We start from the raw sequence: 16,059 nt of genomic DNA, 5'->3' as shown, positions 1-16,059 counted from the left end.
TTATAACTTCAGGACAATTGTTCAAGTTTTACCAAGAATGAACAGCTCTTGCAGTTCTTGTGATATTGAAAACATAAAGGCATGCAATATACCTCATTTATTGAATTTATTGACTACCCTGTACCCTGATACTCAAACTGATCAGTCCTTCACTAGTCATGTTTTACATTGTTAAATCCGCCTGGCTTCAGAAAGACTACCAGTCAGATAGTGCTACTATCGGTTGTTTGAGGCAATAGGTTTGCAAGTCCGACACAGTGCATGAGTTTTATGAAACATAATGGCCAGTCATTAATTAAACTATAACCAACAATTGTGCAATGCAATAGTCCTCTGAAATATGAACAGACCATTGAGAAAAGTAACAAGACACAGGTGAATTGCAATTGAATTGTTAATAACACTACATATTTAAAAAGACCACCATTGATTAGCATTTAACCAGTTTGTGACAAGGTAAAAAACACATAGCTGACCTAGACCGACATTGGTGTACTGTACAATTGTTCGAAATCTCTAGACATTTTCCTGACAAGCTTATGCCCTCCAATATGTATTGGTAGGAGACTTTGCAACACCCTATATAACAGTAGAGTAATATTCCAGACTGATGATAGGTAATAGTCAAGACTTATGTTGGTGCATGTTATGAGGCCTAATTTTAAACACCACTAATTCTGACAAGTTGATAGCTGAACAATAGCAGTTTGGGGAAACAAAGGACTTGTCATATGTTAGGTCTTAACAAGACAATTTACAAAGCTTGTCTGAGCATGTCCAACTGTCTCAGTGTTCTTCATTAAATCAATGCATCAACCAGAGAATGTTGTGATTTCAAGAGGGACTTCCAATGATGCACAAGCCAGTCATCATAGATGTGACAAACTTGCAGAGTCACCAGCCATTCAATCACAAAACCACCCTTAAACCCTGTTCAACCGGTTGGATGTTCTCGCCAAACTTCTCTGCAGACGAAGATGTTGTCGTCTCGGCAGCAGGTGCAAGGAAGTGGAATGCTTGGTTTGACAGTCCTTGCCTGACACTGCTTCAATAATGTTATTATACTCAGTACAAACAGTAATAGCCTCCAGGCATTTAACAATGGGGGAATTTGGTTTGTTTTGGTTGGAAGGACACAACTTACTTTTATCCCCAGTCCACTAACCCTATGACCTAGGTTACACTTTCTCTTCAGGGAATCACACACACACACACACACACCTTTCTCTCATATATGGGTTAGTCTTCCAACTGAATTAAGTAAAAAAATATGTTTTAGGCCTTGTAGTGATACATGCATACATTATACTGACATACACTTTTTTAAATGAAAGTAAAAACAAAAAAAAGTATTAAATGCAGCTATACAGAGTCTTTAGCTATTCCGGGGAGAAAGGACGAGAGGTGGAAGGTCTGATGTCAGAAAGGGGAACACCATGTCCAGATGTTATTCAAAGTTAGGAGGAGAGGGGGAAGGTGCATGTGGGAAGAGTGGGCCAGGTTTAGGTACTGCAGCAGGAGCGACTGGCCGGCTGAGCTGCCTCCGTAAGATCCACTCCCCGGTTCCGCCCACTGTACGCGCCGTCAGCTTGAGGCTCGTTCTTGGGTAATTTCTTTGCTGTGAAGCGATAAGGAAAACATTTAGGACCTGTGTTTCTATTATCAGATTGATAGACGCTTTAACATTTTCAAACTAAGTGTAATGAACATGGAACATAAAACACTTACCAATAGCCATGAACATCTCATTAACGTTCATAGAGGTCTTTGCTGATGTTTCCATGAACAGTAAACTGTTATCATCTGCGTACGACTGGGCATCCTGGAAGAAAACCACCAAAATCAGTCAATATGCAACAAAGGTTGTGTTTAACTGCCTTATAGGTCAAATTGTATGATGACTCCATTGAGAATAAAACTAGCACAGTGTAATGTTCATTAGCAAATTCACTGGCACGAACCTGAAAATCCAATGCTCTTTTGTTTGCAAGGTCAGCTTTGTTCCCAGCTAAAGCTATTACAATATTTGGACTGGCTTGTCTCTGAAGCTCCTTAACCCAGTTCTTTGCTCGTGCAAAGGACTCCTGGCAAACATCAGAGGACGAGAGATTAAGTCAGACAATAACAAGGTCCTTGTGGAAGAATGACAACACAACCCCTCCCTTCATTCCCTGGTTATGCTATTGACTTTGCAGGATATCCAAGATGTGGTCTCATTAAAGGAGAACTTCTATAAAATATGACAATTAAATATAATGTTCCCCAGCTTACATGTATGGGGAGTTTGTCAACAAGATGTATCATATTGCTGAGTTGAAGTCATGCTCTGCTCCAAACATTGGCTTAAGCTTTGTGTACAAAGCATTGAGTTAGAAAACCAAGCTCGTTTGACAGCTTATTTCCATGAAATACTAAGTTCTAACAACTTCCCAGCAAACATCTTAGCAAATAAAGCAAAAGCAGGCATGGGGATCAACATAGAATTTCTCATTGGAGTTGCTCTTTTTTTTTCTTTTTTTTAACCAGGTTTGTTAATCTCAATGAGACTATTTTACAAGAGACCTGGCCAAAATTGCAGCACAAAGTATCAGAAACATTTACAACATAAAAAGATCAATTTACACATTGAACAGAAAGATGGTTTGGGAAAGTGTGGTGCAACTAGGGGTAAAAACAATGACAGCCCCTCAATTCATTTGTTAAAACAAAAGCGCCCTAGATGTTACAAGTTTGTTAGGACCAAATTAAATGAATAGGGATATTTTAGAATTGGGTCAAATCTAAGAACTACAGAAAGATGCTTGAAAACATGTCAGCAAAACGAGGCTACCCTTTTTCCTCAATATTTTCTTCAGGATTCTCAACTAGGCCTATTAAAGATGGCCTAATCATCAAACTCCTGCTAAATTTTCACAAAATGTCTTCAGCTGTACCTAATGCTATACAGTTCATTCGGGAAAGTATTCAGACCCCTTTACTTTTTACACATTGTTACGTTACAGCCTTATTCTAAAATTGATTAAAATTGTTTGTGCCCCCTCATCAATCTACACACAATGACAAAGCAAAAACAGGCACAGAAATTTTTGCAAATGTATTAAAGATATGTGAAATTTGATATTTCAGGTTTAGAAGTATTCAGACCCTTTACTCAGTACTTTGTTGAAGCACCTTTGGCAGAGATTACAGCCTCAAGTCTTCTTGGGTATGACGCTACAAGCTTGGCAAACCTGACTTGAACCCTCTCAAGCTGTCAGGTTGGATGAGGAGCTATTTTCAGGTCTCTGCAGAGAAGTTTGATCGAGTTCAAGTCTGGGCTCTGGTTGGGCCACTCAAGGACATTCAGAGACTTGTTCCAAAGCCACTCCTTCGTTGTCTTGGCTGTGTGTTTAGGGCCGTTGTCCTGTTGGAAGGTGAACCTTTGCACCAGTCTGAGGTCTGAGGTCCTGAGCACTCACTGGAGCTGGTTTTCATCAAGGATCTCACTGTACTTTTCTCTGTTCATCTTTCCCCTCGATCCTGACTAGTCTCCCAGTCCCTGCCACTGAAAAACATCTCCACAGCATGATGCTGCCACCACCATAGGGGTGGTGGCAGATTTCCTCCAGACGTGACGCTTGGCATATAGGCCAAAAGGTTCAATCTTGGTTTCATCAGACCAGCTTGTTTCTCATGGTCTGAGAGTCCTTTAGGTGCCTTTAGCGGGATGTCATGTGCCTTTTACTGAAAAGTGGCGCCTGTCTGGCCACTCTACCATAAAGGCCTGATTGGTGGAGGGCTGGTGGAGGGCTGCAGAGATGGTTGTCCTTCTGAGAGGTTCCCCCATCTCCACAGAGGAACTCTGTCAGAGTGACCATTGGGTTCGTGGTCACCTCCCTGGCCTAGGCCAATCTCCCCCCATTCCTCATTTTGGCCGGGCGGCCAGCTCTAGGAAGAGTCTTGGTGGTTCCAAACGTCTTCCATTTAATAATGATGGAGGCACTGTGTTCTTGGGGACCTTCAATGCAGCAGAAATGTTTTGGTACCCTTCCACCAAATCTGTGCCTCGACACAATCTGGTCTTGGATATCTACGGACAATTCTTTCGACCTCATGGCTTGGTTTTTGGTCTGACATGCACTGTCAACTATGGGACCTTATAGACAGGTGTGTGCGCCTTTCCAAATCATGTCCATTCAATGGAATTTACCACAGGTGGACTCCAATCAAGTTGTAGAAACATCTCAAGGATGATCAAAGGAAACAGGATGCACCTGTGCTCAATTTCGAGTCTCATAGCAAAAGGTCTGAATACTTACCTTATTTACGTATCGGGTTTTTATTTTTAATACATGTTAATGTCTAAAACCCTGTTTCTGCTTTGTCATTATGGGGTAGTGTGTGTAGATTGATGAGGGCAAAAAAATATTTAATCAATTTTAGAATAAAAATGTGGAAAACGGGAAGGGGTCTGAATACTTTCCAAATGCACTGTACCTAATTTAAGAGTCTCATTAAATGTGTGACAGAGTAAATAAACCCGGCTGCTGACTCACTTTGTTAGTGATGTCGTAGACCACGATTGCGGCCTGGGCACCTCTGTAGTACATGGGTGCTAAGCTGTGGTAGCGCTCCTGACCAGCTGTGTCCCAGATCTCAAACTTGACTGTTGTGTCATCCAAACATATTGTCTGAGTCAGGAAGGCAGCTGAGAGGAGACAAACAGTCAAAGCAGCATTTAGAATTTTGTTTGCAGTAGGCTATAAGAAAAACATCTGTCTGTCCAGTTTCCAACAATGGACTATATATACACATCATGGGAGATTGCATAACCTACAGAATGTAATCAGAAATGTAATCAGAATCACTACAGGACAAAAAAGATAGTGGAATGGACATAACCCAAAACCACTAACACATGAATAGAAGATGTCAGATCAGCCAACCTCCGATTGTGCTCTCTTGGAATTCATGAAACTGGCCCTTGACGAAGCGAAGTACAAGACTGGACTTTCCCACGGCGGACTCCCCTAAGAGTACTAATTTGAACTGGGAGATCTTGTTGCCTGTGTTCGGCCCATTGGGTCGTGCTGCACCACCCCTACTTGCCATGTCCTACACCCCAGTCTCTTGCTCTGGATGCAGAAGTACCGCTTGAATGGTTACTCCTAGAACTGCCAAAAATGAGATGTCACATTGCTTAAATTGTCAATAGATCAGTGAATAAAGTAGTGGGGGAAAAAATAAATACAACTACAAAATAATCCTAATTATCAACTTTGACATTTAATTGGTTAGAAATTGTTAAATTAGCTTTGTCTCTGATCATCATTGTTATATCATTGAATCACAGGATGTAGCTAGCTAGTAAACTACAGACAGTATTTGGAAATGTGACGACGACTTTCACTTGGCAATTAGCTAGTAACATTAGACTTGTTTACAAAGAGTATATTACACCTATTTCTTAACTGTCCCAACTAGGGTTGCAAAGGGTCGGAAACCTTCCGGGAATTTCTGGGGAAGTTAAGCCCGGGAATTTTGCTTAAATTCAGTTAGCTTATAACAGTGTACCTTTTTTTGAGGGATACACATAAGGCAATTATAGGTCTTGTGGCATATTTTGGTTCAACTATCCCCAATTCAATGGAATTGCAACCCTCTGCATGCACATTGCATTCTTCCATCACATGTACAGCTGATTCTCAAGATCTTGCACACTAATGAGATGCTATTGAGCCCACACTACTGCACTGTCTGAGCCAAGGACTACATGCTTTCTGGTAAGTTTTGATTACAATACTACGTGAATATATTTTATGACATATATGATTTTGTTAGCTAGTAAATAGTAGCCTACAGCAAAGTGTGTGTAAATAATTTCTAACTTGTTAATCATTTCTACTAGTTAGTTTTTGTTAACATTTGGGTTTTAGCTAGCTTGAGCCTGCTAACTGAGGAGTGTTAATTCACCTTTTTCCATACAGGTTTCCTATTTTTATTTTTTATGTATCACAAAAGGAGTTGTTTAATCTAACTGCTTAACTATTTATCTGTACATGAATTGTATTCTGTTTTTGTTTTTTTTTCACTCTTTTTTTCTAATCTTTACAGGAAAATGCCACGGGCACTATCTGATGTGTGGAGACATTTCACTGCAGCTAATGTAGAAGGAAAAGCTCTGTACATTTGCAAATACTGTGCCAAATCATATGTGAAGAATGCAACAAAGATGCAGAATCATCTGGCCAAGTACATAATGTTCCCTCAGCGCTCACAACAAGCAACCTTGTATAGAAGTAGAGACTGTTGTCAGATGTGAAAATGATGAATCAGACAACTTATCAATAGCAACAGCTCATGGTCCTCCTGGAATCTGAAGTTGTTTTTACTAAATGGGGGAACGAAGTCAGAGAAATGCTGATGAATGTCTTCTTCGAGCTGTGTATGCTATTGGAAGACATTTCTGAATGTTGTTTGCCCAGCATAGATCTCGCAGAGACCAACCAGACATGCTTTATCTAATCATTTGCTGGATGCAGAGTTCAACAGAGTGAAGGTCAAGCAAATCATTGACAAAGCAGACTGTATTGCAATCATCTCTGATGGGTGGTCAAATGTTCGTGGGCAAGGAATAATTAACTACATCATCTCCACCACTCAACCAGTATTCTACAAGATCACAGACACAAGGGACAACAGACACACGTCTCTAAATTGCAGATGAGCTGAAGGCAGTCATCAATGACCTTGGACCGCAGGTATTTGCACTGGTGACAGACAATGCTGTGAACATGAAGGCTGCTTGGTATAAAGTGGAGGAGTCCTACCCTCACATCACACCCATTGGCTGTGCTGCTCATACATTAAATCTGCTCCTCAAGGACATCATGGCACTGAAAACAATGGATACACTCAACAAGAGAGCCAAGGAAATGGTTAGGTATGTGAAGGGTCATCAAGTTATAGCAGCACTCTACCTCACCAAGCAAAGCGAGACGAATAAGAGCACCACTTTGAAGCTGCCCAGCAACACCCATTGGTTGGGTGGTGTTGTCATGTTTGACAGTCTCCTGGAGGAGAAGGAGTCTCTCCAAGAAATGGCCATATCACAGTCTGTAGATATGGACAGCCCCATCAAGAGGATCCTCCTGGGTGTTGCATTTTGGGAGAGAGTGGTATGCAGCCTGAAACTCCTGAAATATACAGCAGTAGCCATTGCATGGATTGAGGGAGACAATGCCATTCTGTCTGATGCTCAGACTCTGCTTGCAGATGTAAAAGAAGAAATCCGTACTGCCCTGCCCACTTCACTGTTGCTCCAAGCAGAGGAAACTGCAGTTCTGAAATACATCAAAAAGTATGAAGACTTCTGCCTGAAGCCCATACACACCGCAGCGTACATGTTGGACCCCGAGTATGCTGGCAAGAGCCTCCTGTCTGGTGCAAAGACTTACAAGGCCTATGGTGTCATCACTATCGTGTCTCATAGCCTTGGCCTGAATGTGGGCAAGGTTTTTGGCAGTCTGGTGAAGTACACTTCCAAGCAAGGGCATTGGGAAGGAGATGCAATATACCAACAAATCTCATCAGCCACCTGGTGGAAAGGACTTTGCGGATCTGAGGCTCTTTCCCCTGTTGCCTCAATCATCCTCCAAATCCGACCAACATCAGCCACCTCAGAGCCCAACTGGTCCTTGTTTGGGAGCACACACACCAAAACACACAACAAGCTGACCAATACAAGGGTTGAAAAATTGGTGGCCATCCGGGCAAATTTGAGGCATTTCGAGCCAGACAATGAGCCATCCTCAACAAGGTTGGAAAGTGACAGTGAAGATGAGGCCTCAGAGTCTGATGTTCAAGAGGTGGACATTGAGGAGTTACAGGGAGAATACATGGAAGCCTGAGAGGAAGACAACCAAAGCTTTATATTCTAGAATATCATTTTATAGATAGATGTATGTTGAAAACGTTTTTGGGAGATGCAATGGATCATTGGGGATCATTCAATATTCTCTTTCTTTTGTTCAGTGAAATCATCCCATGTGAAGAGTCAACTCATTTAGTTCAAGTTCAACTCGTAACTAAATAGTTTGTTTTTTTATTGGAAGGATTTAATCATTTGCATTTATGTATACTTATGATAAGGTAAAATGTTTGTCTCCATATGATATGGTAAATATCAAATGCAAAAAAACATCTACATTTAAATGGTATTAATAATAATATATTCCCGTTAATTCCCACGGAAAGTTTCCATCTGAATATTTCCCAAAATGTGCAACCCTAGTCCCAACAAGTAAACACAACAAGCCATTGTGTCTAGTCTAGCCAAAAATAATTGCAGTGAAGACATGTGGGTCGAAATCGTGTTACGTCAGTCTTAACCACAAATAACCAGTGTTGACTAGCTAGCTAGTCAGTCATGAAGGCGGATAAAACCTATCAGGCACTGTGTCCGTCAAAAATAATTATTAACTTCCTCAGTCCCACCCATTGTTCCAATCTTGTCTATGACAAATTGGTTAGCTAGCACGCTAGCTAGCCAGCCAGTTACAATTAGATAACGTAGTTAGCTAGAATGATTTAGATTAGGTGGCTACTGTTATCGAGCTAGTTTACTTTATCTAGCTAACTGACTACAGTACATTGAAAAATGTGCTAGTTCGTAAACAAAAACTATCGGTCTTACTGCTAGCAAGCGACATAAGGTTGAACCTCACCCTGATTCACGAAAATACATAGAAGCTAGCTAGCTACATACATACATACATACATTTCAATGGTAAACTCACAACAGTATATTAAGAACGGGTCAACTGTTGGTGTATTATTTGCTGTGAGCTAGCTAACAAAACATAGTTTTCGGGCTAGCCAGGGCTAGCTAGCAAGCTAGTTTTGCCGGTAAACTAGCTAGCTAGAATGATATCTGCTTACCTTATCCGATATAATTAACTAGGTAGCTGAAGGGATTTACAAAAAATATATATATTTCCGGCACTCCACAATCTTTTCAAAGGTCGATAAATTTCATAAAGCTTGTCCCTTTCCCACTTCCCGTTTGTTTTGTATGGTACAGTGTATGATGATAAATCGAGCACCTACGTAGCGCTGAGAATAAACCAATCACACACTCGTGTTAAAGGGGAAATCTGCGATTTGAGGTAATACCACGTTTGTTTACATTTACTTTGTTGGAGTAAAACAAACGTATATTTAGGGTTCTGATGGGGTAAGACAGTTGAACTAAGTTCAAGGCATTTATAAGTTATATTCTTAAAGAATCAATTTGTGCATTTAATTAATGTACAAGTCCAAAAATCGATTTGCCACTAATGAAAGGATCCAGGAAAACGAATCATTTTATTAGGCAAAGAGGTAATGTTACACAAGTGTGATAACTCATTCACAAAAAACTTTGTAACATATGACATGACTAGATGTATGCAACTTTATGTCATAACATGTCATATTGTTAAAGTGTATGCTAAAAGCAAACATTTGCAATGTTCATAATCATACAGGTTCTTAATTGTTTTTTATACCTTTATTTAACTACGCAAGTCAGTTAAGAACAAATTCTTATTTACAATGACAGCCTCCCGGGGAACAGTGGGTTAACTGCCTTGTTCAGGGGCAGAACGACAGATTTTTTCCTTGGCAGCTCGGGGATTTGACAGCCCAACGCTCTAACCACTAGGCTACCTGCCTCCCCAAGTGGTTGGGATTGAACCATTGAACCATTGAACATTGAACACCATTGAACATTTCTTAGTTTGGGTCTGAAACAATTGTCTCCATTTATCAGTTTCAAAGACAAGTCATTACATTATAAATAAATAAATATATATATATTTTACAAACACTTGAATTATTCAATACATTTTAAATGGATGCACATCCAAAAACTCTGTCATGATGTATGTATTGTAGAAGGCCCACAATGGAGTTACTTAAGTCCGATTTTGATATATTTAGCTGTTTTTGCTTTAGAAGTTGTCCCTTTTCAGGTTTAGAAGTGACTGCTAAATGCTAACTCCCTTTCAGAAAAACTGGTTAGCATAGCTAGCATACAGAAATCGGTAGTGGTAATCGGTCGTTTTTAACTGTAATGCAGTTGATTGGTGACAATGACATGAACATGTGTTGGGGTTAACATCTATACAAACATTATACTCCGATTTTTATCTCAACATAGTGTGAAATACACATAAACAATAGCCAAAATGTAGACTAATGTTGCTGGGGGGCAATGAGAAGATTTGGGATCTTTCCCTCACGGCCCTTCCCCTACACATTTCCATGTCAATTCCATTGTTTTGATAGAGTTCGATTGACCTCTTTGCGCTGGAGTCACTTTTTCCCCGCCATAGTAATTATAACAGGGTAGAATGTTTTTTTTTCTTTCTAGAACACAGGCACAGTAAGCCTATAATTATAATGCCAATCAGATCAGACCTCGGTTTCCTAGTGGTGAAAATGTGAATGTGTCTGTTTGTATGGATGTCTATTCAGTGTCTCACACACCTTCCCTTTAAAGCCCCAAACCCCACCAGTAGTGAGGATGTTTCTCAACACAACATGCCCAGGTGCAGTGACTATCCGAGTGTTCCATGGGAAAGCCAACGACCCTGACATTGCCAGGTCTCTAGTTCATGGAGTGAGCAGCCAAGCTTCTATTTCGGTGAGTAGAGGCCTAAATAAACAGAGCCATGCATAGTGAGTTTTAAGCTAACTAAACCCAGGTTTTCATTTTACAGATGTAGGATCTTAATTTTATCCCTATTTTGTTGCTGAGAATTTTTACTGCATAACAGGAAATGAAAACATGTAGTGTATTCATGGTTTAAAAAGACTTCTAAAGTTTCTAATTTCCAGACTTGATTTGCCCTAACAAAAAATGTATAAACCGCTACAGAAAATGTCCATTAATTATAATCCACATAATAATTCAAATTTCCTGTTGCTGCAGGATTGTTTTCCTGCTGTAGGAAACTGCATAAATTAAGATCATACACCTGTAGATACATTTAACATGGTAGAGATCATCAACACATTAATTAATGGGATTGGTATGGTCACATTTGTTTCTGTATTTCCTACAGGGTGGATTAGTGATCAACCCACCACCTAAGACCATCTATCAACAGAGGTTACATCAGCTCCACGAAGCTGGGTATTCCACCAATCAAAAAGCCCCCCTGGGCAGGTCACATGATCAGAGCCCTGGGCTTCCAAATTGGTTCGACACCGACACCAGCAAAGCCACATTTGGTGTGAAATCCCCCAAAAGTAAGTCAGACAATAAAGAAAGACCCTAGAAGCTACAATGTGTCGCCATGAACATTCATATTATGACTGAAAGACATATCCACAAGCCTTCATGTACAAGTGTGTTCCTTCTGATCCAGCTGCAGCTGCAGGTGCGATTATCAACCCACCTAAAAGCGCGGAGCAGGTGGAGACAGAGGCTCAGGAGGGACACCAGTCTTATATCCGCTCCCACAATGCCTACTTTGTCAGTGAGTATTGTGGTCATTTGTCTCTTTTTGGTTCTGACAGTGTTCAAATGGGGACTTCATTTAGGCTTGGAAGTAATTTATATGCTATTCAATATGTTGTTTTACACATTGATTTAACACCCATAATTTTCAGACACATTTCTGTAGAAACACCATAGCCAGTGGTTAATCACACCTGTAGATATTTCTTCTGTTTGATTTTAGCCTGGGTAAATCCATCATAACTGTGTTGCGTCCCAGGTGAACAGGTTGATAGGAAATACAAGTGGAGCCGTTATGGAAAGGACGGCAGGTTCGGAGTGCCTACTCCCCACCACAACGATGGACGCAGTGTCTCCAAATCTCTCCACTGGTTGTGTGATACTCAGAAGTAAGCACTTATCCTACCTTACGTTTATTCAAAACACTCAACTTCTCATCGCTCATCACCATTTAATGTCACACAATGCATTGCCAATAGTCATGACATCAAATGTTGATTTGTGTACTGCTATTTTTTCCCATACTCATAACAGTGCAACGTTTGTTTCTCAGAGATGTGATGACAGGGAAAGGATACAGCCACAGATTAGCAAAGTGCATGACCCGTAAGTCTATCACATTAACTCTTTAAATGCCTGTTCAGTATATGTTCCAGACATGTGTATACACAACTCATGCCCAGCTACTACAGTAGCTTTACTTCCTCTATTCCCAGCCTTTTATAGCATAGCAAACACATTGAAAGTGCCAGCAGGCCATACATTTGGAATCTTGCTAGTGGCCAGATGACTTTGGTGAGTAAAATTTTTATTAATAAAAGAACGCATATTCATAAAAGGACACATTATGAGTTTTCTATTACAATGTCAGTATGAAATTGGTAAAAATGGGTAAAGCTATAATGTAGTCTAGAGGGGTGACCAAAATGTAAGCCTTCTGTTATTGTTTGAAGATGAAGAATTTGGTTTAACTTTCTCCACAGATGCGGGTGACCTTCTCCACTCCACCCCTCCAGCAGAGTACCAGAAAGGCACAGACAGACAGCGCACCCTGGTCAGTGCTGTACGCCAGCACCTCAAGAAGGTCAACTTCCACAACTTTAACTCCCTGCTGCAGGCCTTCAGGCACGACGACAAGGTTACATACAGTGCATGCAGAAAGTATTAAGACCCCTTGACTTTTTTGCATTCGGAAAGTATTAAGACCCCTTGACTTTTTCCACATTTTGTTACATTACAGCCTCATTTTTTAAAAATCAATCTACACTACACACAATCTACACTCATTAATCTACACACAATACCCCATAATGACAAAGCAAAAACAGGTTTTTAGAATTTTTTTCTAATTTATTACAAATAAAAAACAGAAATACCTAATTTACATAAGTATGTCGATCCTTTGCTATGAGACTCGAAATTCAGGTCGGGTGCATCCTGTTTCCATTGATCATCCTTAAGATGTTTCTACAACTCTTGATTGGAGTCCACCTGTGGTAAATTAAATTGATTGGACATGATTTGAAAAGGCACACACCTGTCTATATAAGGTCCCACAGTTGACAGTGCATGTCAGAGCAAAAACCAAGCCATGAGGTCGAAGGAATTGTCCGTAGAGCTCCAAGACAAGATGGTGTCGAGGCACAGATTTGGGGAAGGCTAGATCACAGTGGCCTCCATCATTCTTAAATGGAAGAAGTGTGGAACCACCAAGACTCTTCCTAGAGCTGGCCGCCCGGCCAAATTGAGGAATCGGGGGTGAAGGGCCTTGGTCAAGGAGGTGACCAAGAACCCGATGGTCACTCTGACAGAGCTCCAGAGTTCCTCTGTGGCGATGGCAGAACCTTCCAGAAAGACAACTATCTCTGCAGTACTCCACCAATCAGGCCTTTATGGTTGTAGCCAGATGGAAGCCACTTCTCTGTAAAAGGCACATGACAGCCCGCTTGGAGTTTGCGAAAAGGCACCTAGAGGACTCTTATACCATGAAAAACAAAATTATCTGGTCTGATGAAAACAAGATTGAACTATTTGACCTGAATGCCAAGCATCTGGAGGAAAAGTGGCATCATCCCTACGGGGAAGCATGGTGGTGGCAGCATCATGCTTGGGGTTTTTCAGCGGCAGGGACTGGGGGATTATTCAGGATAGAGGGAAAGATGAACGGAGCAAAGTACAGAGAGATTCTTGATGAAAACCTGCTCCAGCGCGCTCAGGACCACAGACTTGGGCGAAGGTTCACCTTCCAACAGGACAATGACCCTATAAGCACACAGCCAGGACAACACAGGAGTGGCTTCGGGACAAGTCTCTGAATGTCCTTCAGTTGCCCAGCCAGAGCCCGGACTTGAACCCGATCAAACATCACTGGAGAGACCTGAAAATAGCTGTGCATCGACGCTCCCCATCCAACCGAACAGAGCTTGAGAGGATCTGCAGAGAAGAATGGGAGAAACTCCCCAAATAAGGTGTCCAAGCTTGTACTGTAGGGTCATACCCAAGAAGACTCAAAGGTGTAATCGCTGCCAAAGGTGCTTCAACAAAGTACTTAGTAAAGGGTCTGAATACGTATGTAAATGTAGAAGTTTTAATACATTTGCAAAGATGTCTAAAAACCTGTTTTTGCTTTGTCACTATGGGGTATTGTGTGCAGATTGATGAGGGAAAACAACAATTTAATACATTTTAGAATAAGGCTGTAATGCAACAATGCGAAAAAAAGTAATGTTGTCTGAATACTTTTCGAATACACTGTATATACAATTCTACTGTATTAACTTGATAATATCACAGAATTTCTAAACCCCAGGACCAACATCGCAATACTTCCGGGAATGCTTTGCGAAGCAGACTCGACCGACCAGACATGGGTTTGGGGTCTGCAAGTCAATGGGAGAAGTTAAAAATTCTTCCATAGTTGTTAATTTTCCTTAAATCTAAAGGCACAGCCTAGATTCAAGCCAATGTCTGAAGTAGCTGAACATGTTATTTCTCCAACGTTGTGAAAGTGACAAACTGACACATATTCATTTTCATCAAAAACAACTTAAAGTCGAAGGAGTGCCTTTGATTTGATTGCCTGCACATGTGCAGTTTGGCACGAGACTACCGTTAGGCCTGATGACATGTTTCTGCGCATGAGCTTAGCTAACCAACGTCGCCATGACATCGCCTACAAGCATTTCTATTGGAGAAGCAGTGGAGCAGCGCATTCTGACTAGTGGTCAGTTACAGTGTCTAAGCATAGAAATATAATTACTAGAATGCTCATTCCCATGCAAGTCAATTTTCTGTGATTGGTGTTACTGGCGGTAATTCTATTCCCCTTTGATTGACAACTCTACCTCAGAGAGTAAGACCAGCACGCCCCAGATAACATGCAGAGAGAGGCTCTCCCTGTGAGACCTGCAGCCTCAGAGGCTTTGGCCAGACCGGAGGACCGGGAACCTGCAGAGGTGGGCAGCACGCTGAAGAATAGATATTTAGGTGAAACATGCATGAAGAATTTGAAATAATTCTCAAAAACAATTCAGGGAGGGAAACATATCTGAGATTCAGCACACAATTTCTCACATTTGTATCTTAGCACTACAATGGACTGGTAGTCCTTTTCCCCCTGCTTCTCTACATTGTGTGAATCTCACTGTATAATTATGACATCTTTCCACATAGACTATCGTATGTACGGGACTCCCACAGTGCGCACCAACCTGGTGGCCCCGCGGATCAAGAGCGTCAGCGACAGCACTAACTACGGTGACCAGACCACAGCATTTGACCTCCTGTTTCCTACGCTGTACTCCCTAAGGGGAGTCCACATGGAGCACTTCTTCTGTCCCCGCACCTAAAGAGGAGGTACATAATACCAATGAACCCACTGACGAATCAAGGGAGAGAAAGAAATATATGGTCTAGTAGATTTTATAGAATAGCACTGGGACATACCATGTGTACCATGTGGGATTTTGTGACAGCATTCAAAATGTAGGAAAAACGTTGTTTCAAAAATATAATTGGTATGAACAATTCTGCCATTGGAGAAGTGATTGACACAAAATGTTATTGAAATAGGACGGAGCATGAGCAAATCACTTGTCAAAGAGATCTCCTGATTCTTATTTCCGCCTCCATTTCCTTTTCAGATCACTGACATATTCCGAAATGTGGGCGCAAGTATTTCCGAAGAGACATTTGCGGAGGCGAGGAAGCTGGCATCCATGAGACACCCCACTGGGGACATGTGTGTGGAGATTTTCCGGGATGTTCTAAAGGAAATTCAAGCTAATTAAATCTGAATAGTATATTTTACCACCTCAGTATCTATTCCATGAAAGAATGTACTTCCAGTATTCCGTATACAACACAAGTGTTATACTTTTTTTTTCTTCTTTGAGACTAACTATTAATTGTCATATTAACGGTCATTAAAATTATTTTTGATTGTGGACTGTAATGTATTTTCTTAGGTTGAGAGCAATAAGCTGTTGCTAGAATAAGTAATAAAAACAATTCTGCTGCTAACTAAATGCCCTTCCTGCATGTGATAATATACAATATCTACTCCTGAAACCTAA

The 16,059-nt window shown here is 41.0% G+C and overlaps 1 protein-coding gene and 1 pseudogene across 1 annotated transcript; one reads left to right on the top strand and one right to left on the bottom strand.

Annotated features, from left to right (window-relative positions):
• Window positions 1-60: 60 nt before the first annotated feature.
• Window positions 61-9,118, bottom strand: LOC139365686 (ras-related protein Rab-5A-like). Its single transcript, XM_071102830.1, has 6 exons — window positions 8,920-9,118; window positions 4,926-5,153; window positions 4,536-4,687; window positions 1,962-2,084; window positions 1,729-1,822; window positions 61-1,618 (listed from the first exon to the last, which is right to left on the bottom strand). The coding sequence occupies exons 2-6, from the start codon at window positions 5,089-5,091 to the stop codon at window positions 1,503-1,505; spliced, it is 651 nt and encodes a 216-aa protein (XP_070958931.1). The 5' UTR covers window positions 5,092-5,153; window positions 8,920-9,118; the 3' UTR covers window positions 61-1,502.
• On the top strand, window positions 7,383-15,774 carry LOC139377024 (EF-hand domain-containing family member B-like; annotated as a pseudogene).
• The last annotated feature ends 285 nt before the right edge of the window (window positions 15,775-16,059 follow it).

Source organism: Oncorhynchus clarkii, chromosome 2, assembly GCF_045791955.1.
Source record: "Oncorhynchus clarkii lewisi isolate Uvic-CL-2024 chromosome 2, UVic_Ocla_1.0, whole genome shotgun sequence".
Classification (NCBI taxonomy): domain Eukaryota; kingdom Metazoa; phylum Chordata; class Actinopteri; order Salmoniformes; family Salmonidae; genus Oncorhynchus; species Oncorhynchus clarkii.
The sequence above is the reverse complement of the archived record's forward strand: the minus strand, read 5'-3'. Positions and strand labels throughout refer to the sequence as shown.